The sequence below is a fragment of the Chiloscyllium plagiosum genome, chromosome 26 (genome assembly GCF_004010195.1).
Source record: "Chiloscyllium plagiosum isolate BGI_BamShark_2017 chromosome 26, ASM401019v2, whole genome shotgun sequence".
In the NCBI taxonomy this organism is placed as follows: Eukaryota; Metazoa; Chordata; class Chondrichthyes; order Orectolobiformes; family Hemiscylliidae; genus Chiloscyllium; species Chiloscyllium plagiosum.
Genome location: NC_057735.1, coordinates 11,801,345 through 11,825,178, shown reverse-complemented (window position 1 = coordinate 11,825,178; position 23,834 = coordinate 11,801,345). Strand labels below are relative to the sequence as shown.

Below are 23,834 nucleotides of genomic sequence, written 5' to 3'. Positions count from 1 at the left end.
TCAGCACCGCCTTCCTAACCTGCAATCTTCTTCCTGACCTCTCCGCCCCCACCCCACTCCGGCCTATCACCCTCACCTTAACCTCCTTCCACCTATTGCATTTCCAACGCCCCTCCCCCAAGTCCCTCCTCCCTACCTTTTATCTTAGCCTGCTGGACACACTTTCCTCATTCCTGAAGAAGGGCTTCTGCCCGAAACGTCGATTCTCCTGTTCCTTGGATGCTGCCTGACCTGCTGCGCTTTTCCAGCAACACATTTTCAGCCTTGAAACTTAAGTGATCCAGAATGCTGAAACACATTTTGATATAAAAGTCATGACAATTGGTCTTGCTAATTTTTTTTCTTAATTTTAGCAATCAAAATTTTTTTTAATCATACTACTATTTGATTATCCAAATCCCTCTCAATCTATTAAATTGACCAATGTTTTTCCTGTGAGGAAGTTTGGCTAAAGTTCTGGAATTGGTGCCCAGAGTTTTTGTCAACTCATCTGTTCACATTAATTAATAGAAAAATTCACATCCAGCCATTCCCAGGTGTAATTCTGATTTTCTCAAAGGCACTTTAATAGTTCTGATTGGCACATTCTTATTACATTAGACTATTTGGACAGAATGCTATCTTTCAGGAAAATAGTTAAAATTTGGGCCAGGATGCATCTACCATGAGTCTGTATATGATATCCTATCAGTCCATATAATGTAAAGAGTAGGAGACCATACATTGAGGAAGATAATACGCATTCAAAATATTGGCATGCTTTTAACTTTCACCTTTTCTATATTGGTCAACAGCAGAAAACTTGTTATTGTGGACTTGAGATTGCCACACAGTGTAGTATAAGAGCAAACCGACTTATTAAAATGATTAAGTTGCTTGTTTAGTATTTCTCACATTTGGAAGTAAGTTTTGTGATCTTGGAATTCGTTGAGTCAATGCAAACCGAGAGTTTAAGCTGCTCTTTATAGTTTGCAGTGAACATACAATAGCAGTATAAATTCTTTTGTAGTCTCTTTTAATACATTTATTAAAATACATTTATTAAATGTTGGTGAGTCAGCGTCTTAAAGGAGCATGCAATTTCAGACACATACAATAATCTAATTAGTTGCATTGTCACTGACAGCCATTGCAACAACAGGAGGGGCAGGTGGAGTCCAACAGACAAAGTAGGCAAGCTGTTGAGCTGATTGTCCATTCCATTACTAATGTTAGTTAATGTGTACTATGAATAAAGATAAAATGTGTAAGAATAATCAAAAACCTCTGAGAAAATGTTAGCTTTACAGGCAATACAGTATAGACACTACTGTGAGAAGTGTGGCAATCAGTTTGTGTGTAGTGTACTCTCTCAAATGTCAATCTGGTAATAACCATTTAATCTGTTTTTGTGATGGAGATTTGAGAAATAACATTGATCACAAATAACTTGCCTTTTGTTGTTTTGAAGTAATGCCATAGGATCTTCCAGCTTCCCTTAAGTAGAGGGAAGCTTAATATGTAATCCAAAAATACCCCCGCCAACAGTGCATAACTCCCTCAATACTGCACTGGAGTATTAATACAACATTTTATGCACCTGTGAGATTGAACCTGCAACACTGGCTCAGATATTCTGATCAAAGTCATTTAGAGCAGCCGAGATTGGTGTGTGCATCAGGACCATGTGGAATCCTCAACGCAATTGACTGGGAATTGTATAGAAAATTAAATATCTGATGGGCAATTTCCCTGCGACTGGAAAACTCTGAAAAGTCCATTTTAGTCAGAGAATTTGGATGATTGTGATTCACTTAAGCTTAATAGTTACTCAGATGGAAATCTGAGGATTAAAAACATACTCTAACTCTTGTAGTTAACTTACCAGCGACATCACCCCAGCCAGGTTCCTGACTCTATTGCATTTCAGCCCACCCACCTCCCCACCAGTAGCCCAACCAATCCCACCTTTACTACCTGAGCCCCATCTCTGAATTGTGCGGAAGCTCTCCCACCTGTCTGACTCATCAATAATTCTTCCCCCTGACCAGATCCCATGTCCCTAATTTCCCCTGTCCCCTATCCCATCCACCTAGTAGCCTCCTCAGCTGATGCAATACCCCCTCACCCATTGGGCAAAATATATGTCATCATCCCCTCAACCAACTGAAGCCCAACTTCTCAATTAGCTTCCAAGCTTGGATTTTTCCAGGAGCTGTCAAAATGGCAGGCTATGCTGTTGAACATTTAAATCTGTGAACACAACAAAAGGGAGCGTGCTTGATATAAAGGTATCTTTGCTGTATTTGTGGATACCTGGACAGGTTTGTAATAGGATGCGCCAGTCCAGGAATCTACATTGCAGAAGACATCTAAATGTAAGTATATAAATTTCAATCTGATCAAGATGGAAATAGTGTTTCTGACCCTGATCAGTGTATCTGAGCCACTATGGCTCAGAGGATAGTGTACAACCAACTGACACACATATGAAAATACACCACTTTGATAATAGCTTGTCTTCAACTATGTGAAATTTTGAAGTCCAAATCTATGCTTCTGAACTAACTCTGGTAAATGAAGTGGTTGCCTAGGCATTTTGAATGTGATGAATAAATAATCACGTCTGGCATTGTATGTTATTCATATTTAACTTTAATTGTAGCCTGTTAATTTTTTTTTGGAGGTAAACATTGCTGCAAATTTCTAACCAAAATCTCTTTATTTGCTTACGCAGATGTGCATAACAAGACTGGGACTCTAAAGCAAATTCATTGCTCTCAGTCACTGCCTGGAACCCCACTCTCACTCAAATCTTTTCCTATTCATCTACCTACATCCATGGATGGGAAGTATAAGGAGATTGCAGAGGTAAGTGATTTACTTTTGCAGGCTACCTTTTATCTTCTCTTCCCCCCCCCCCCCCCCCCCCACTGCTGAAGGTGAGAAGAGAAAATGTATTCACTCTTTCTTGTTAGTCTTTTCTCTGTAAGCAATATATGTCAAAACCTATTGACAGATCTCAACAAAAGTTGGTGCAAAAGTATATGGTTCAAGGAAGAACTGATTAGTTTTTGGTGAATACGCAGACCTGGATCTTGTTTTATTTCTGTCAAAGACCCATTTATATTCAGAGATGGGGGGGGGGGAAGTAACTTTTTAAATATGTTGAGGGATGTTTAGTTAGACTGTGTTTTAGGCTCTGACATCTGCAGCAAAGGTATTAGTTACAGCTGGCAAGTTTTAACCAGAGATTTCAGGGTAGGTTGGTGGATGTGGATTAGTCTGAAGCATGCTTGGTGAAGTATGACTTCTTAACAAAATGATTTCTTCTATCAACGTTGTAGTTCTGGAGCATTAATGCGATAGGGACAAGTGACATAGGCGGAAGGAGAAAAGAGGTCCTGCAAAGGGAGTTCAGGAAGAAATTGAAAAGCTGGACCTCGAGGATTACTTCTTATGCTATGTGCTGGTGAGGCTAGGAATAGGAAGATCGCACAGTTTAATATGTGGCTATAGAACTGGTGTAAGAAGGAGGTTTCTGGTTTGTGGATGATTGGGATGTATTTGTGGAAGATGGGACCTGTACAAGAAGGACTGGTTGCACCTAAACTGGAGGAGCCCCAATATCTGGCAGAGAGGCTTGTTAGTGCCACTCAGGAAGGTTGAAACTAGTGTTGTGGGCAATAGCAACCATAGCAGATCTAAGTCAAGTAAAATCACCAAGAAAGAGTTGGAGAAAAGGGCAGGAAGACTAAGAGGAAGAACAGACAGGCAGAGGTTACTAAACACAGCAGAACTGGTGATCTGAGGTGTATTTGTTTTAAGGTAAAGAGTATGAAGGTAAGGCAAATTAACTTATTTGTATGCGTTAATCCAAGTTCTATGATGTTGCAGCTATTATAGAGACTTGGCTGAATGAGGGACAAGACTGGTAGCTTCATGTTCCAGGATTTAGATGTTTCATGCTAGATGGAGAAGGATGTAAAAGAGGTGGAGGAGTTGTGTTACTGATCGAGGAGAATATCACAGCTGTACTGCCAGAGGGCACCTTGGACCACTCATCCAGCAAGGCCATATGCATAGAGCTCAGGAAGAGAAAAGGTGTAATATCTTCAATGGGATTGTTCAATCGGCCTCCCAACAACCCTGCAGGTGATAGAAAAGCAAATACGTGGACAGATGATGGGCAAATGTCAAAGCAATATGGTTGTTCTCATGGTTGATTTTAACTTGCTCTGTATTGACTGGGACTTGCTAAGTGCCAGGGGCTTAGGTGATAATGTGTTAGATGTGTCCAGGATGGTTTTTTGAAACAATATGTAAATTGTCCAGTTAGAGAAGGGGCAATACTAAACCTAGCATTGGGGAATGAGCTTGGCCAGGTGATCAAAGTATCACTGGGGGAGCATTTCAGGAACAGTACCATAATTCTGTAAGTTGTAAGTTCCTTATGGCTAGGGACAAGAGTAGTCCTTGGCTGAACGTCTTAAACTGGGGGAAACCTAACTACCACAATATTAGGCAGGAACTGGGGAATGTAGATTGGGGCAGTTGCTTGAGAATAAAATCACATCTGGCATGTGGGAAACTTAATAGCCAGTTAATTGGAGTTCAGGACAGCATGTTCCTGTGAAAATGAAGGATGAGGATGGGAAAGTTCGGGAAGCCTGGATGACAAGAGAAAGTGAGAGCTTAGCCAAAAAGGAAAAGGAGGCTTACAAAGGTTTAGGAAACTGAAGACAGACAGAGCCCTTGAAGAATACAAAGATAGCAGGGAAGAATTCAAGCAAGGAATTAAGAGGGCTAAAAGGGGTCTTTGGCAAACATGATTAAAGAAACTCCCGAGTTGTTTTTATATAAATATAAAGGAAAGGGCATGTCCACTCAAGGATAAAGGAAGGAATTTAGGCGTGGAGTTGGAGGAAGTGGGTGAGGTTCTTAACGAATACTTTGCATTGGTATTCACAAAGGAGAAGGATCTGGTGGATGGTGAGTCTCAATCTGTTGATCTTCTCTGGCTTGTCAGTATAAAAAGAGTGTTGGATGTTTTGAAAAGCTTTTAAAGATAGGATCTATCCCAGAATGTTGAGGGAGGCAGGTACGGGGATTGCTGGGACCTTTGTATCCTTTTTAGTCACAGAAGAGATCTCAGGGGACTAGGGTTGTTCCACTTGTTTTTAAGAAGGGAAACAGGGATAATCCAGAAAATTGTATACTGGTGAGCCTTACATCAGTGGTAGAGTAATTATTGGAGAAGATTCATAGGGTTGGACTTTCTTACGTTTTGGGAAAAATATAGACATATTCATTATCTGCAGCATGACTTTGTGCGATGAAGGCTGTATTTCGCAAATGTGATTGAGTTTTTTTTAAGGCAGACAAAGTTGATTGAGGGCAGATCAGTAGATGTTGTCTTTCTGGAGTTTAGCAAGGTCTTTGAGAAGGTCCCTCATGGCAAGCTGATGGTAGCAGTGGAAGGATGCTTTTTCTGACTGGTGATTTGTGACCAATGGTTTTCCATAGGGATCAGGGCTGGGACTCTTATTGTTTGTAATTTTTTTAAATGATTTGGAGGAGAATGTAGATGACTTGATTAGGAAGATTGCAGGAGCTATGGACAGTGAGGAGGATTTCCAGAGGATAGTGAAGGATGTAGATGTGCTGGAGACTTGGGTGGAGAAATGGCAGATAATCTGGACAAAGACATTTTGGAAGATCTAATAGAGGGGGTGGGGGGGGGCGGCAAGTATATACAGAATGGCAGAACCCTTAATAGCATCATCATACAGAAGGATCTTGGCTTACAGGTAAGTGCACACTTCCCTGAAAGTGGCAACACAAATGGATAAGTGGTCAAGAAGGCAAATAACACGCTTGTCTTCATCGGTCAGGGCACAGAGTATAAAAATTGGCAAACCATGTTGTAGTTGCACACAACTTTATTTCGGCCACATTTGGAATATTGTGTACAATTCTGGTTGCCATGTTACCAGAAGGATGTGGAGGCTTTGGAAAAGATACAGAAAAGGTTTACCAGGACGTTGCCTGGTTTGGAGGGTATTAGCTGTGAGCAGAGATTGAACAAACTTAATTTGTTTTCAGTTGAATGCCAGAGGCTGAGGGGTGACATGATAGAAGTTTACTAAATTGAGAGGCATGGATAGTCAGAATTGTTTTCCCAAGGGTAGAAATGTTAATTACTAGAGGACATAGGCTTAAGGTAAGGTGATTGTTTAAAGGAGATATGAGAGACAATTTTCTTGAGAGGCTGGTAAATGTCTGGAATGTGCTGCTATTGGAGGTGGTTACATTAGCAACATGCAAGAAGCATCTTGACAGATATATGAATAGGTAGGGAATAGAGGGTCACAGACTGTGTAGTGGCAAAAGGTTTTTAGTTTAGAAGGCATCGTGTTGGTGCAGTCTGGGTAGGCCAAAAGGCCTGCTGTATTGATCTTTGATCTTTGCTCTTGGATCATTCACCCATACAGTCAATGGTAGGGTCCTGCCATGTGTTAGAGGGAAAAAAGACATCTGGGGTATGGATTTATAGCTCCTTGTTCGTGGAGTCACAGGTGGACAGGGTGGTGCAGAAGGCTTTTGGCATGCTTGTTTCATTAGTCAGAGCATTGAATATATGAGTTGGGACGTCTTGTTCCAGCTGAGGCCACATCTGGATGGCTGTGTGCAGGTCTGGTCGCTCTATTGTAGAAAGGATATTATTTAACGAGAAATGCAGAAAAGATTTATTAGAATGCTACCTGCACTGAAAGGTTTGAGTTATAAGGAGGGGTTGGATTGGCTGAGACGTTTTTCCCCAGGAGCATAAGAGACTGAGGTGTGACCTTTTATAGGGGCCTGTAAAATCATGAGATAAGATAGTTAGTTAGCTAACGGCCTTCCCAAGGTGGGAGAGTCTAAAATTAGAGGGCATCGGTTTAAGGTGAGAGGGAAGAAATACAAAAGGGTCCAGAGGGGCAATTTTTTCAGTGGTGAGTGTCTGAAACGGGCTGCCAGAGGTTGTGGCGGAAGCAAATCCAGTTTCATCATTTTAAGAAACATTTAGACAGGCACATGATATAGAGGGAATTGGACCAAACACAGGCAAATGGGACTAGTTTAAATTGTAAAAACTGGCGGCATGGACAAATTATGCCAAAAGGTCTGTTTCCATGCTGTGGACCGATATGACTCTATAACTGCATAATTATAATAATCTTTGATCAAATGCATGTTATTTGTGGGCGGCACGGTGGCAAGTGGTTAGCACTGATGCCTCACATAGCCAGAGACCCGGGTTCAATTCCCACCTCAGGCGAGTGCCTGTGTGGAGTTTGCACATTCTCCCCGTGTCTGTGTGGGTTTCCTCCGGGTGCTCTGGTTTCCTTCCACAGTCCAAATATGTGCAGGTCAGGTGAATTGGCCGTAGTGTTAGGTGTAGGGGAATGGGTCTGGGTGGGTGCGCTTCGGCGGGTCGGTGTGGACTTGTTGGGCCGAAGGACCTGTTTCCACATTGTAAGTAATCTAATCTAATGCAGCACAGTGGGGAAGCATATGCTTTACTGAGTGCCTGCTTCACTTTGTTTATTTTTTTCAGGACTAATTCTCTGGCAATTAGAAGCTGATTAATGTTGGTTTTTGTTCATGAATGGTAAAACCTAGATCTGTTTATCTTAAGATTTTTCATATTTGAGTACTGCGTAACCCACCCATACCCCTACATTTACCCCTTATCTAACATACGGGCAATTTAGCATGGCCAATTCACCTGACCCTGCACATCTTTGGACTGTGGGAGGAAACCAGAGCACCCGGAGGAAACCCACGCAGACACGGGGAGAACGTGCAAACTCCACACAGTCAGTCGCCTGAGGCGGGAATTGAACCCGGGTCTCTGGCGCTGTGAGGCAGCAGTGCTAACCACTGTGCCACCATGCCGCCCACAAAATTTTTTGGAATTCCAGTTAGATTTCTTGCATCTACCAAAGTACCAAAAAAGGTTCTTATCAAAGTCCTTTCTTATCTATTCAGTTGTGGCTAGAGAATCTCCTAGAATGGCTTTTTTTCCCACTCTTGTGCCATTCTCTCTGGTGTACCAGAAAGTTTTATATTCATGATTCCCTCCTAATTCTCAATTACATGCTGGTATCATCTTAAAATCCAGCATGTGTTTCCACAAAATCTTTTTCTTTGTTTTGAGCGTTCTGATATCTTTTTGAATGCTACCGTTTAGTTGTCAGGAGCTCCACTTTCATTTCCACTAACTCATATACTTGTTAGGTGATGCAGTCAGAAATGTCAGAACAAATACCTTCTGTATTTGTTCTGACATTTCGGGTATTTGGATCCATGCAAGTAGAATTAGAAGAATTTATATACTCAATGATCAACCTTCCGTTAGAGTTAAAGCCACAACATGCAAGGAAAACATTAATTCCTTCAACACCATAGTGTTTAAATTGGTGCAACATAACCGATATGAGTTAGATCAAAAGCTTTTCCTTAAAATAATGACCGTTACTTGAGGCCATCACCGTAAAGCACATCTTCCACAAAGTCAGAAGTCACACGACACCAGGTTATTGTCCAATGGGTTTATTTGAAATCACAAGCTCTTGGAGTGCTGCTGCTGCTTCAAATTATGTCACCTGACGAAGGAGCAGCAGTCCAGAAACTTGTGATTTCAAATAAACCTGTTGGACTATGACCTGGTATCATTAGTCTTCTGACTTCGTCCACTGCAATCCAACACTGGCACCTCCGCATCACAACTTCCACAGACAAGTGAGGTCGCAACTGATGTATTTTTATTGGTTTATGTGCAAAGCCAGAAAATTTACCCAGGTAGTTACTACCGTTTTACTGCATCTCAGATCTCAATTTCAAATTTAAACTTACCAATTGGCAACAACTGTATTATACAGGGGTAGTCACTGTATTCTTTCCTCTAGGTAGTAGCCTCCATAAGCAACCCTTAAGCTGGAGATTCCATATTCAGTTGCAAGGGTTTCATGACCTTGTTGACTACTTGTTCTCCTGGCTGGTTAGCTGAGTATTCCTTTGTTGACAGGTTTTTAAGCTGTCCTGTCTTTTTGCAGCCTCCCTCTTCTCCCACCACTTGCAACCTCCTCCATTCCACTCATTCCCTCGTATCCTCCTGCCATGCTACCCCCTCCATGGTGCAGCATGTACCCCCTTCCACATGGCAGCTAACACCATTTCTCCTCTTCCCTTGCAGCACCCTCAACCCTGCAGCCTCTTACCTTTTTTCGCTTCGCTTGCAGCCTTCTGTCAGATAGAACTTCACGACAGTCAACCCCCTTGGTCGCAAAAGGCTTCTCCCCAGCAGTGGCAAAAGTCTCCCTTCCACGCACCAAGTGGCTCAAGGCTTCTCCCCATGAATAGCCCTCAGTGGCAAAAGGTGGCTTATTCGCTTAATTTCCTTTCTTTCTTACTCACTCTGTTCTTCCAATCTCAGACTTGCTCTCAGATTCTTATCAGTAGCATGCATGGAAGTGAACTAGCATGTGATTGGAGGAGCAACTCCTCCGAGCTTGTCCATTCTAACCAGGAAGGTGACTTTGAATGATTGCCCCTCCATGACTGAATTTCCCTGGCATTTTGGAAGCAAATTTGAAACTGTTCCCATGTGTTTTGAGTGCTTTCCACATGCTGACAACACCCACCTGTACCTCACCACCATCTGTGGTTTCATCCATTGTTTCTAAATGCCTGACTGCTTTTCTAAGATCCAGTAGTCAATGAGCAAAAAAAACATTTTGAAGTAAATATTAAGAGATCCAAAACCATTTGTCTTTGATCCATGCTGTAAATCTCTTCCCCGTCCATCAAGTCCAACCGTTTTAAGTGGGTAATAGTTCAAAGCCAAAGCAGACTGTATTCACAATCTTGGTTATTGACCTTCCAGTTACAGAGGAAACTCGACTATCCAAAGGACACGAGCAGAAAGTATTTTGTTTGGTTAATCGATGCCGGATAACATATTTAGCCATGCATCGGGACCTTGCGGTCTTGTTTGGATGATCTGAAGTTCGATTAATAGAATACCGGATAATCGAGTTTCCTCTGTATGTATTAATGCCTTTGCTCAGACCATGTATACCGACTTCCATATCATCACCCAACTCCACCCTTGGCATGACTACTTTGAAACCTGCATCTATGCTATTATCTGGTTAATCATGATAGTTGTGAATATCTTTGTTTAAAGTCAAGAAGAAATAGGTTATTTATTGTCTGAGCTTGTATAGGAAGCATCTTTTGACATTGGATGTGGAATAAGAGGGGTAAGACCAACAAAATCAATAAACTCTTTCTGCAAAGACAAAGAGGAGTTTTGATTTTGAGCCCACCAACTAGTTTGGAATCTATCAATAATCCAAGCCACTGAATTTTATGATTCCAGTGTCACCCTGGCTAATCTTCCATTCCCTGATATTATAGATTTAAGCTCATCCATTTATACATTTAAGCTATTTACATCCTAAATTAAACCAAATCCTGTTCAACCTTCTCGCCTATGGTTGCTACTGTATATGGACTCCTCGTTAATGAATGCCTCAAATTTTAAATTTCTCATGTTGATTGTCAAATCATCCATGGCATTAGCACTCCTTATGTCTCATATACATGTCTTCTTTAACTTCATTGTGACATTGGGCACGTAGCTGACAGCCAGCTCGACATCGCTACTATATTTTCTCTAAATCTCTACTGCTTCTGCATTACTTATCCCCATTTAGTTTTGTTAGAAGATAAATACTTCAAGGTAAATACTAGAAACAGAACCAAGAACAATCCCTTTATGTATTAAAATATGTAACCTCCAGAATGTGACAAGCACCACACTGTGAACATGACTAACCATCCTTAAATTTTTTGTCCATTCAATTCTTAGCACTTGGGATTATTTAACAAATTTTGTCAATTGCATGTGGTGTTGGACACCGATAAGTTTTTCAAGAAATGGGATCATAGGTTATGATCAGCACTTGTGTGTGAATAGCTGAAATGACATGCTGTCTGATACATTCCACCAGTCTCTGGGATGTTAACCTATATACCTAGAATCACATTGGTACTGATGATGATATATTACATTACTTTTTGAGTGCTATGCAGAAACTCTTTTAGGCAGTATCCTATTAGAGTCATAGTCATAGTCATAGAGATATATAGCACAGAAACAGACTCTTCAGTCAGACTCGTCCATGCTGACCAGATATCCCAACCCAATCTAGTCCCACCTGCCAATACCCAGCCCATATCCCTCCAAACCCTTCCTGTTCATATACCCATCCAGATGCCTTTTAAATGTTGCAACCACCACTTCCTCTGGCAGCTCATTCCATACACATACCATCCTCTGCATGAAAAGGTTGCCCCTTAGGTCTCTTTTATATCTTTCCCCTCTCACCCTAAACCTATGCCCTCTAGTTCTGGACTCCCTGACCCCAGGGAAAAGACTTTGTCTATTTACCCTATCCGTGCCCATCATGATTTTATAAACCTCTATAAGGTCACCCCTCAGCCTCTGATGCTCCAGGGAAAACAGACCCTATAGCTCAAATCCGCTAAAAGAAAGTGAGAACTGCAGATGCTGGAGATCAGAGCTTAAAAATTGGTGCTTTTCCAGCAACACATTTTTAAGCTCTATAGCTCAAATCCTCCAACCCTGGCAACATCCTTGTAAATCTTTTCTGAACCCTTTCAAGTTTCACAACATCTTTCCGATAGGAAGGAGACCAGAATTGCACTCAATATTCCAACAGTGACCTAATCAATGTCCTGTACAGCCGCAATGTGACCTTCCAACTCCTGTACTCAATACTCTGACCAATAAAGGAAAGCATATCAAATACCTTCATTATCCTATCTGCCTGCGACTCCACTTTCAAGGAGCTATGAACCTGCACTCCAAGGTCTTTGTTCAGTAACACTCTCTAGGACCTTGCCATTAAGTGTATAAGTCCTGCTAAGATTTGCTTTCCCAAAATGTAGCACCTTGCATTTATCTAAATTACACTCCATCTGCCGCTGCTCAACCAATTGGCCCATTTGATCAAGATCCTGTGGAAATCTTCGCTGTCCATTACACCTCCAATTTTGGTGTCATCAGCAAACTTACTAACTACACCTCTTATGCTCACATCCAACTCACTTATATAAATGAAGAAAAGCAGTGGGCCCAGCACCAATCCTTGTGGCACTCCACTGGTCACAGTCCTCCTGTCTGAAAAACAACCCTCCACCACCACCCTCTGTTTTCCACCTTTGAGCCAGTTCTGTATCCAAATGGCGAGTTCTACCTGTATTGCATGAAATCTAACCTTGCAAACCAGTCTCCCATGGGGAACCTTGTCGAACGCCTTACTGAAGTCCATATAGATCACATCTATCGCTCTGCCCTCATCAATCCTCTTTGTTACTTTTTCAAAAAACTAAATCAAGTTTGTGAGGCATGATTTCCCACGCACAAAGCCATGTTGACTATCCCTAATGAGTCCTTGCCATTCCAAATACATGTACATCCTGTCCCTCAGGATTCCCTCCAACAACTTGCCCACCACCGACGTCAGGCTCACTGGCCTATAGTTCCCTGGCTAGTCCTTTCCACCCTTCTTAAACAGTGGCACCACGTTAGCCAACCTCCAGTCTTCTGGCACCTCACCTGTGACTATCGATGATACAAATATCTCAGCAAGAGGCCCAGCAATCACTTCCCTAGCTTCCCATAGAGTTTTAGGGTACACCTGATCAGGTCCTGGGAATTTATCCACTTTTATGTATTTCAAGACATCCAGCACCACCACCTCTGTAATATGGTTAGATGTGAGCATCACTTGTGTTGCTACTGTATATTAGTAGCATGAGAGAGTTTGCTTCACGTGTCACTTAAATGTTTGAGATACGTTACTCACCAGGGAATTCTGTGTTAGACTGGGCACCTTGTGAATAGATAGTGACAGCCACTAGCACAATGAGCTGATCAGGTTAGAAGTTACCTCTCAGGATTGCTTTGAATACTTGGTAGTTAACTGTCCAGTCATTATCTAATTGGTCTCCATGGTCTCACCTCTATCAATTGGAATCCAATTGTCAACAATCAGCACCCTTCTCATACAGTAGAAAATATTGTTCCCGTTTGCATTGATATTCTTATATCTTGATAAGTGCAAGACAAAATGTTTCAACAAATGTTTCAATACTCCAGGTCTTTACTACCAAATGACTGTTATAAATACAATTGAAATATGCTGTCAGAAAGTATGCTTATTGGTCTACATTGTATTATGGTGAAAGTACCACTTTTTGATTTCTGTATTTCTAAACTCCATTATTCTTTCTATCATCCCGCAATTATTTTAAAACCAAACTTGACTATTTACCTTTCTTGCCTCATCACTTCACTTCTCCTGTTCTTCTCAAACTTGTTTTTCTGGTGCAAACTTTGGCTCTTATTGTAAAGCAGTTTAAAGTTCTTGCTTCATAATGAATGCAACACTTTCCCTAAACTGAAGTTCAACAATTTCAACAAAGTTAATACTGCACTAAGGAGAAAGTAAGGACTGCAGATGCTGGAGATCAGAGTCAAGAGTGTGTTGCTGGGAAAGCACAGCAGGTCAGACAGCATCTGAGGAGCAGGATAATTGACGTTTCAGGCATAAGCCCTTCATCATGAATGAGACTTGTGGGCTGGGACTGAGCGATACATGGGAGGGGGTTGGGGGGAAGGTAGCTGAGAAAGCGATAGGTGAATGAAGGTGAGGTTTGGAACTGGGATAATGTGGGGGGAGGGGAAATGAGGAAGCTGTTGAAGTCCACATTTATCCTGTGTGGCTACAGGTCCCAAGGTAGCGGTTTGGCAATGGTTTGGTGGTGGAGGAAGCCCAGGATCTGCATGTCCTTGACTGAGTGCTGGAGGGAGCTGAATTGTTCGGTGGGGTTGATGGGTGCGGGTGTCTGAGATGTTCTTTGAAGCGATCTGCAAGAAGGTGCCCTGTCTCCCCAATGTAGAGGAGACTACACCAGGTGCAATGTGTGCAGTGGATGACATTGGAAGAGGTAAGGTAGATTTCTGACGGATGTGGAAGGATTCCTTGGGGCCTCAGACGGAGGTGAGGGGAGTGGTATGCATGCAGGTTTTGCACATCTTGCGGTGGCAGGGAAAGGTGCCAGGTGTGGGGTGCGGGCTGATGGGATGTGTGGACCTGATGAGGAAGTCGCGGAGGGAGTTGTCTCTCTGGAACGCTGATAGAGGTAGGGAGGGAAAAATATCTTCGGTGATGGGGTCCGTTTGGAGGCGGTGGAGGATGATGGAGGTTGGTGGGGTGGAAGGTGAGGACTGGGGGGTCCTGTACTTGTTGCGTTGGAAGGGGTGGTGTTTAAGGGCAGTGGTGTGTGAAGTGGAGGAGATGCGCTGGAGGGCATTGTTAACCACATGGGAAGGGAAGTTATGATCATGGAAGAAGGCCATCTGGGACTTTGAGGTGGAATTGGTCATCATGGGAACAGATGTGGTGGAGGCGGAAGATTTGGGAATAAGGAATGGTAGAATGGGAGGAGATGTAGTCTGGGTAGCTGTGGGAGTCGGGCTTGAAGTAGATGTCTCTGGTTAGTCGGTCACCGAAGACAGTGATGAAGAGGTCCAGAAGGGGAGGGAGGTGTCCAAGATGGTCCAGGTGAAGTTGAGGTCTGGGTGTAAGGTGTTCGTAAAGTTGATGAACTGCTCAATCTCCTTGTGGGAGCACGAGGCAGCACCGATCATAGTCTTCGATGTAGCGGAGGAACAGGTGGGGGGTGGTGCCGTTGTAACCACGATGTAAGAGGGGAGTTTCTGGACTAAGGGGAACAGGATGGTATTGAGGTAGGAAGAGATGGGTTCAGTGGGACAGGCACAGACTGAGACAATGGTCAGGTTTGTGAATCTTAGGAAGGGGGTAGAATTGGGCAGTGTGGGGTTCGTGGACAATGAGGTTGGAGGCTGTGGGTGGGAGATCGCCAGAGCAGATGAAGTTGCAAATAGTTTGGGAGATGACGGTTTGGTGATTTGGAGGTGAGGTTGTGATCAAGGGGGCAGTAGGAGGAGGTGTCTTCAAGTTGGTGCCTGACTTCAGTGGTGTAGAAGTCAGTGCGCACCACACCCTTCACCTCCTTCAAGATTTTCGTTTCCCCTGCCCCCAATACCTCAGCTACATATGGACATCCAGTCCCTGTACACTTTGATCCGCCATGACGAAGGTCTCCAAGCCCTCTGTTTCTTCCTCTCTCGCCGTCCCAACCAGGACCCTTCCACTGACACCCTCATTTGCCTGGCTGAATTGGTCCTCACCCTCAACAACTTCTCCTTCCAATCCTCCCACTTCCTCCAAACCAAAGGGATAGCCATGGGCATCTGCGTGGGTCCCAGCTATGCCTGCCTGTTCGTTGGATACGTGGAACAGTCCATCTTCCGGAGTTACACCGGCACCACCCTCCACCTGTTCCTCCGCTACATCGAAGACTGTATCAGCGCCGCCTCATGCTCCCACGAGGAGGTTGCACAGTTCATCAACTTTACCAACACCTTCCACCCTGACCTCAAATTCACCTGGACCCTTCCCTTCCTGAACCTCTCCACCACCGTCTCCGGCGACTGACGAACCACAGACATCTACTATAAGCCTACCAACTCCCACAGCAAATTAGACTACACCTCCTCCCACCCTACCTCCTGTAAAAGTGCCATCCCTTATTCCTAATTCCTCCGCCTCTGCTGCATCTGTTCCCACAATAACCAATTCCATCTCAAAGTCCCAGAGGGCCTCCTGCTTCCATGATTGCACCTTCCCTTCTCATGTGGTTGATGATGCCCACCAGCACATCTCCTCCACTTCACGCACCACCATCCTTGAACCCCACCAGTCCCAATGCAATAAGGACAGAACCCCCAGTCCTCACCTTCCACCCCACCAACCTCCGCATACATCGCATCATCCTCTGCCACCTCCAAATGGACCCCACCACCAAAGCTATATTTCCCTCCCTACCTCTATCAGCGTTCCAGAGAGACACTTCCCTCTGTGACTCCCTCATCAGGTCCACACATCCCACCAGCTTGCACCCCACACCTCTGTCCAAGGCCTCAAGGAATCCTTCTGCATCCATCAGAAATTTACCTGTACCTCTACCAATGTCATCTCCTGCGTCCGTTGCATCCGGTGTGGTCTCCTCAACATCTGGGAGACAGGACACTTCCTTGCGGATCATTTCAGAGAACACTTCTGGGACACCCGCACCCATCAACCCCACTGCCCCATGGCTGAACACTTCAACTCCCCCCTACCACTCAGTCAAGAACATGCAGATCCTGGGCTTCCTCCACCGCCAAACCTTTGCCACCTGATCCCCCCCTCAACATTATCCCAGTCCCAAACCTCCAACTCGGCACCGCCCTTCGGACCTGTAGGGCTTATGCCCGAAACGTTGATTATCCTGCTCCTCAGATGCTGCCTGACCTGTGCTTTTCCAGCAACACACTCTTAATACTGCACTAAGCCTATTCTATGATCATTCAGATGTGCGTGCAGTATGAGCAACATCCAAACCTTTCTTCTCTCTATAAATAATTGCTGTTGTTTCCAACTGAATGGCATCTGAGAGTTATTTTGAACTGTTCCTTATTTTATATTTATTTACTTATTGCTTTAGGAGCTGTTCACCCGATCACTGACAGAGAGTGATATGAGGACTGCTCCTTACGAATTTCCAGAGGAGAGTCCAATCGAACAGCTGGAGGAGAGACGGCAACGTTTGGAACGCCAGATCAGTCAGGATGTGAGGTAAACTGAATTGCTGTCCAACTCCAGGTGGCATGCCTTTTCAATAATTTGCTCCATCAAATGATGTAAACAGCAAGAACATTACTTATATTTATTTTGCAGTATGTGCCATTGAACATAGGTGCAAATAGTAGGCCATTCAACCCCTCAAGCTTGCTTTGCCATTCAGTATGGTCATGGCTGATCATTGAGCCTAATCCCCCCCCCCTCCCCCATATCATTTGATCCCTTTCAGCCACAAGAGCCATATCTACCACTTCCTTGAAAAAGCAATTTATCCTCATCTCAGTCCTAAAAGGTTTACCCTTTATCCTTCAGCTATGATCCTTGGTTCTGGACTCTCCCACCATCAGTGAACATCCTTCCTTCCTGTATCTAACTGTCTAGTCCTGTTAGAATTTTATAGCTCTCCCCGCCCCACCTCCTTTCTTCTAAGCACCATGGAATACAATCCAAATTGATTCAATCTCTACCCATATGTCAGTCGTGCTGTCCGAGGAATCAATTTGTTAAATTGTGGCTGCACTCTGCCTGTATTAAAAACATCCTTCCTCAGATAAAGAGACCAAAACTCCAAACAATATTCCAGGCGTGTGCTCACCAATACTCTGTACAATGGCAGCTGAACCTCCTTCTTCCTGTACTTGAATCCAGGCCAATGTACAGTTTGCCATCTTTACAACCTGCTGCATCTGTTTGCACATAGTGTGCGAGGCACCCAGGTATCACTTGAATGTTTCCCTTTTCTGAATTTACAGACATTCAACTAGTAATCGTCTCTTGTGGTTTTGCTGCCATAGTAGGTTACCTTACACTTAACCACATTGTTTGCCAGCTAACTAAATCCAGTCAGCAAGATCGCTGTGAAAACTGTACATGTTGCAACAGTTAGAGATTGGAATTAAAACAGAGTGGAGAAATGTGTGTAATATTCAATACCAGTTTGCTTGACATCTTCTAGATCATAATTATAACAGTTTAGATTAGATTACATTACAGTGTGGAAACAGGCCCTTCGGCCCAACAAGTCCACACCGACCCGCCGAAGCGCAACCCACCCATACCCCTGCATTTACCCCTTACCTAACACTACTGGCAATTTAGCATGGCCAATTCACCTGACCTGCACATCTTTGGACTGTGGGAGGAAACCGGAGCACCCGGAGGAAACCCACGCAGACACTGGGAGAACGTGCAAACTCCACACAGTCAGTCGCCTGAGGCGGGAATTGAACCTAGGTCTCTGGCGCTGTGAGGCAGCAGTGCTAACCACTGTGCTGCCCAAGTTGATTGGACTTAATTAATTCTAGTTTTATTTTTCTGAAAGAATTTTTTAAATTATGTTGATATTTATTGGATCTTCAGGTACCCTTTGAATAAAAGTTAAGCAATTAAAGAAGTTCTCACTTAGAAATAGCTATAAATTTTGAGTGTGTAATACCATCATCCGTTCAGTGACCAGTTATTAACATAAAATGGAAGAGAAAAGACTGACCAAATTTGACCTCACCATTGTGAGAAATTATAAATCAGTTTACTTTGTATAATCCATCAGGCTTTTCTGAAGAAAAGTACTAACTGATTAATTGGAAGAGGAGTTGTGCACTTGTCAACAATGGAATGCGAGTTGAAAATCCCATCATGGATGTGATTAAATCTTATGGTGGTTTGACCAGTGTTACCCAGCAGTGGATTGCTGAATGTGATAATCATATTTATTGGTCAAATATTATTGCACAAGATGACGAGTTAAAGTAACTTGATTCTATTTGTTACCAAATCTAGCTGCAATTTGTTTACTTACCAAACCTTCAGACACCAAAATGAAGACACAAATTGATAAAAGGATGTAGTTGTGTTGTATATTAAACTTATCTCTGGTGGAAAAAAAAGATGAATGCACTTGGAAGGTTAACGTTCTTCTCGATATTTTCCATGTCTACATGCTTTCCCTTAATTTTTTGTATTCATACTTAGGTTGCTTTTTCTGATGAAAGGCCATTACGAATGGGATTGATCCTCAGCACCTCTTATTTTTATTAGGTGACCTTGTTCAAGTAGCTCCATGTTGCCAAGTTAGAGCCCTTCTGGCAGAGTTATGGATTCAAGTCTCACAGCTGAATGATTCTGTCAGCAGCCAGTGGAGGGAGAAGCTATGTTGAGAGCAGAAGAGAATGCATGATGTTTTGTCTCTTGAAAGGCAAAACTGACGATGCCAAATGTTCTTGCACTGCTGTGGTAGAAAGAAGCGCAGAGAGCTTAATCACAGAAGTTTTAATATTGGTGAAGAGAGTTTGGAAATATGCTGGGAAAGGATTGGAACTAAAACACTTTTTAATAAAAGATGCAGAAAAGCCATTATGTTTGTGACATTGACAATTGGTTCTAAATGACCACTTGACCATTAATGATAAGACAGCCTTTGTGGTGCACTCATTCTTCATGATGTTTTATTTTTAACTTGATATTGGTTTTACTCTCGCTATGATTTTGAGATGCCAGTGTTGGGCTGGGATGTACAAAGTTAAAAATCACACAAAACCAGGTTATAATCCAACAGGTTTAATTGGAAGCACTAGCTTTCGGAGCGTCGGTCCTTCATCAGGTGGTTGAGGAGGACACAATTGTAAGACACAGAATTTATAGCAAAAATTTACACTGTGATGTAACTGAAATTATACATTGAAAAATACCTCGATTGTTTGTTGAGTCTTTCATCTGTTAGAAGTGAAACTATCATGGTATTCTTTCATATGTAAATCACAAAACTTTTTTTTAAAAAGTTATATTCTCAGGTTAACTAACTTTTTAAAAAGAAGTTTTGTGATTTACATATGAAAGAATACCATGATAGTTTCACTTCTAACAGATGTAAGACTCAACAAACAATCAAGATATTTTTCAATGTATAATTTCAGTTACATCACACTATAAACTTTTGCTATAAATTCTGTGTCTTACAATTATGTCCTCCTCAATCACCTGATGAAGATGCGGTGCTCCGAAAGCTAGTGCTTCCAATTAAACCTGTTGGACTATAACCTGGTGTTGTGTGATTTTTAACTTTACACTAGCTATTTGATTTGTGTGTCCATTGCTCCAATTGGAACCAGAAGTTAGTTACACATACATGTCGCAGACTGCCCAAGCATGAAGCGTTTTTACATTCAAGTCTAAGCTATACAAATTCCCATTGTGACAGAACAATGCTCAGGTTTTATTATTAGAACTTGTCTCATACCAGTTTTGTGCCATGCTGGGCTCATTATTGCCATGCAACTAATGATCTGTGCAGCAAATGGAATTGCAAATTCTGCTTGTGTTTAAGATAATTTTGACTACTTCTTTGTTTAAATGTCTGCAAAGATTTAGAACTTCAACATACTGTTTTAAGGTTTGAGAAATTGAAGAAAGATGGTACATATTTTTGTGTGTGATAAATCTCTGTGCGTCACCAACCATTTTAATCTGTAATGCTGTTTGCAGAAACCACTAAAATGATTAGAACATTAATGCAAATACCGTTTGGGGGGTGGTGGGGGAAGCCAAAAAATAGTTCAAATTGATAAGACAGTTTGTGATGCATCACAGCTTGTGAACTGCAGTTAGAAAATATGTTTGCTAATGTCTGGATTAACTAGCTTATCTTATCTTTTTTTTCCATTTCCCTTTTCTGTCCTTGCATCCTTTGTCTTGCTTCTGCCTGCCATCTTCAGACTAGAACCAGAAATTTTGCTCAGAGCCAAACAGGACTTCATGAAAATTGACAGCGCTACAGATCTACAGTGAGTCTTTCTGCACTCCCAAAGAAGTGCTTCTTCAGCCTGGTACCAATCATATGTCTACAGAAAAGTCATGGATATTCTCTGCTTTCATTTTTGCTCTTTCATCAGTTTCTATAAGTGGGTTGGTTATGCACTTATGATCGAGCGGACTAATTGAGCACTGATCGAAGATCTATTTTTCAATTAAGAAAGGTCTTTGATGACAGATTATAGAATCCAGATACAATTGAAACATTTTTTTATTTAAGTGATTTCATCTTCAATAATACGATCCTGTCTTAGGTTTTTTTTTTGCTTTGCAAATTTTCTTCTCAATTTCAAAATATTTTTGAATATTTTGAATTTGAACTTTAACATGATATTCAGGTTTGCAGTTCAAGTGCAGCATGTAGATCATGACTTGACTTGAAAATAAAATTTCAGTGTTTATCCTTAGCCTAAGGTTTGAAATGTGGCCACTGGAAGTTTAGTTCCAATTTTTTTTTTCATTTTTGGCATTGCAAAAATAATGGCTCGTGGAGACAAGCCTTTTGATTGTGTCAGAGTGAATTGGACTAAAAGCCATTTACGGATTGGGAACTGATGCGTAGTCTTGCTTTTCTCTTGGCTGATGTTGTAAGGGAATTCTTCAGGCCTGGAGGTGAGCTCTTAATTCATTCTGTGCAGTAATCCGATGTAAGTGTTATGCTGGGTTTTTTTCTGTAATACTTGTCTGTGAGGTGTATCCATCCTACGAAGCTTTGACTCGGAAATGAGTAGGATATTTCCATTCCTGTAGCTTAGAAAGCCATTCTTAATGGATCATTGGTTGAATGAAAGAATGATGGTTTAATAATAAAAAAGGACATTTAAGTTCTGGCAAGATCATGCAGGCTGCCATTCTTTTCTAAAAGATTTAAGTTTCATAGGAGTCTTTAAAATTATGATGGAGTTTGAAAGGATAGCCACATAAAAACTTCTTCCAATTCTCTGTAACAAAAGGGCATACCTATAGTATAGCAACAACCTAATGCTGATCAAATAAAGAACTTGGAAGGATTTGCTTTATCCAGAAAACAGTGAGAATGTGAATCCCACGGCCAGGTGAATGGTTGGGGCAGACTGAATCGACTCATTTTAAGGGTTCACTTCATGTACGCATGAGAGAGGAGGCAATGAGAAGTATACAAAATGAGGCAGGAAGAGTTCGTAATGGTTGGGAGGATTCTTGTGTAGTTCAATCATTGACGTTAGGTAAGCTAAGCCTTAGTAATTCTGAAATGTAGCAATTCTCAGATATCGCTTGCCATTTGCGAAACTGCACAGCAGATAATTTGACATTTCAGCCAGGTAAAGCAAGGAGCAGTCGTAGGTTGAAAGTTTTGATTTTATTTGTGAAATCTTTGGAAACAATAATGAAATTTTATGAAAATTGTGGTTTATTTTTAACACTTCTGGTTTTAAGCAATTAGCAGCACCTTGAGAGCAAATAAATGATGCATTGGATCCATGTATAAGATTTACCAAGTTGGCGTTCAGATTGGGATTTGTGAAAGTATTGATACGTTTATACTGTACTATTATAATTACTTGCACATTTCACATTCCACAGATTGTAAATTCCTAGCTCTGTTATAATATAGTTCCTTCATTTGCATTAGTTTGATGACTTCTGGCAAAGAATCTTCTCTAACAAATGCAAATACATCAAGGTGTGACCTTTGCAGTGAACTCAAGCTTTCCAATTGAATACTTTACATAATTGAGATGCTTTATGATCTATCCTTTGGACTTCTTCCTTTAGACACTACAAGGACCAAATTGATGCCACAACTGAGAAGTATCCTGAAGAAAAGGACAATGAGATCGAGCAGGAATTCCAGAGAGTTCGCATATTTGGAGAAGAAAAATGTGGGGTACGATAGAACTTTGTTTTTGTCACATTTTCTTTTTTATTCAACGTGGTTTCATTTTGATTCATTACCAGCTAAATATATATTTTACAACTTATTATCTTGGAATTTACACATTGCAGCTCCAGCATTGTAATCTAGGCGATGGCGCAACATGTTCCACCATGGGGCATTTCCCTTCACCAAGTAGAATATAGAGTTGAAAGGAAAATTGCTGCGAGCATCTTTTATATGGCTCTTGGAGGTAGCAATCAATCTATGGGGAGACTGAGATAATGTGAACAGGTTTTTTGCCCGTTTTCAGGGAATTATAGCAGGTGAGTAATAAATGGGTAGAACCCAACAAAGAATTGCATGTGAAGGATTCAGCTCAACAAAGCCTCTCAAGCTCTTTGATGTGAAGCAAAACTGTTTTCGGTGGCAGGATGGTAACCATGTACGTAAGATGATCAGCAAGAGAAATGGCGAGTGAGGAGAACTGTGTGTTGCCAATAACTGTGTCCTCTGGCAATTACCAGTGCTGTGAAGTGACTGATCAAGACTCTAAGCTTGTTGAAGTAAACTGCTCATTGTAGTTTGCAGCTGTTCAAGAAGAAAGGACTCAAATGTTATTGTGTACATTTTTGGTAGCCCCATTACAGGAAGGATGTGGAAGCATTGGAAAAGGTACAGAGAAGATTTACCAGGATATTGCCTGGTCTGGACAGAAAGTCTTATGAGAAAAGGCTGAGAGACTTGGGTCTGTTCTCATTGGAAAGAAAAATCTAAGGGGGAATTTGATAGAGACATATAAGATGATCAGAGGATTAGATAGGGTCGGCAGTGAAATACTTTTTCCTCGGATGATAAATTCAGCTTGTACGAGAGGGCATAACTACAAATTGAGGGGTGATAGATTTAAGATAGATGTCAGAGGAAAGTTCTTTACGCAGAGTGTGGTAAGGGCGTGGAATGCCCTACCTGCTAATGTAGTTAACTCTGCTACATTAGAGAGATTTAAACAATCCTTAGATAAGCACATGAATGATGATGGGATAGTGTAGAGGGACGAGCTGAGAATAGTTCACAGGTCAGCGCAACATCGAGGGCCGAAGGGCCTGTTCTGCGTTGTATTGCTCTATGTTTTATGTTCTATAACTGTGGTAGAGTAACCAAAGAGGAGAAAGTGAGGGCTGCAGATCCTGGAGATCAGAGCTGAAAATGTGTTGCTGGAAAAGCGCAACAGGTCAGGCAGCATCCAAGGAACAAGAAAAATCGACGTTTTGGGCAAAGCCCTTTTTCAGGAATGAGGAATGTGTGTCCAGTAGGCTAAGATAAAAGGTAGGGAGGAGGGA

The 23,834-nt window shown here is 42.0% G+C and overlaps 1 protein-coding gene across 5 annotated transcripts in view; it reads left to right on the top strand.

The window, feature by feature from the left end:
* LOC122563090 (AMP deaminase 2-like) overlaps nucleotides 1-23,834 on the top strand; it is a 179,357-nt gene that overhangs the window by 102,760 nt on the left and 52,763 nt on the right. For 4 of the 5 annotated variants that reach the window (XR_006315480.1, XM_043716506.1, XM_043716503.1 and 1 more), the window contains exons 2-5: nucleotides 2,717-2,850; nucleotides 16,693-16,823; nucleotides 20,540-20,608; nucleotides 22,392-22,503. Coding sequence is in view for 4 of the 5 variants with exons in the window: in XM_043716506.1 (XP_043572441.1) it covers nucleotides 2,717-2,850; nucleotides 16,693-16,823; nucleotides 20,540-20,608; nucleotides 22,392-22,503 (446 nt within the window). In the remaining variant the exon portion in view is untranslated. The remainder of the gene's footprint in view (nucleotides 1-2,716; nucleotides 2,851-16,692; nucleotides 16,824-20,539; nucleotides 20,609-22,391; nucleotides 22,504-23,834) is intronic. The other variant, XM_043716505.1, reaches the window with a different exon arrangement.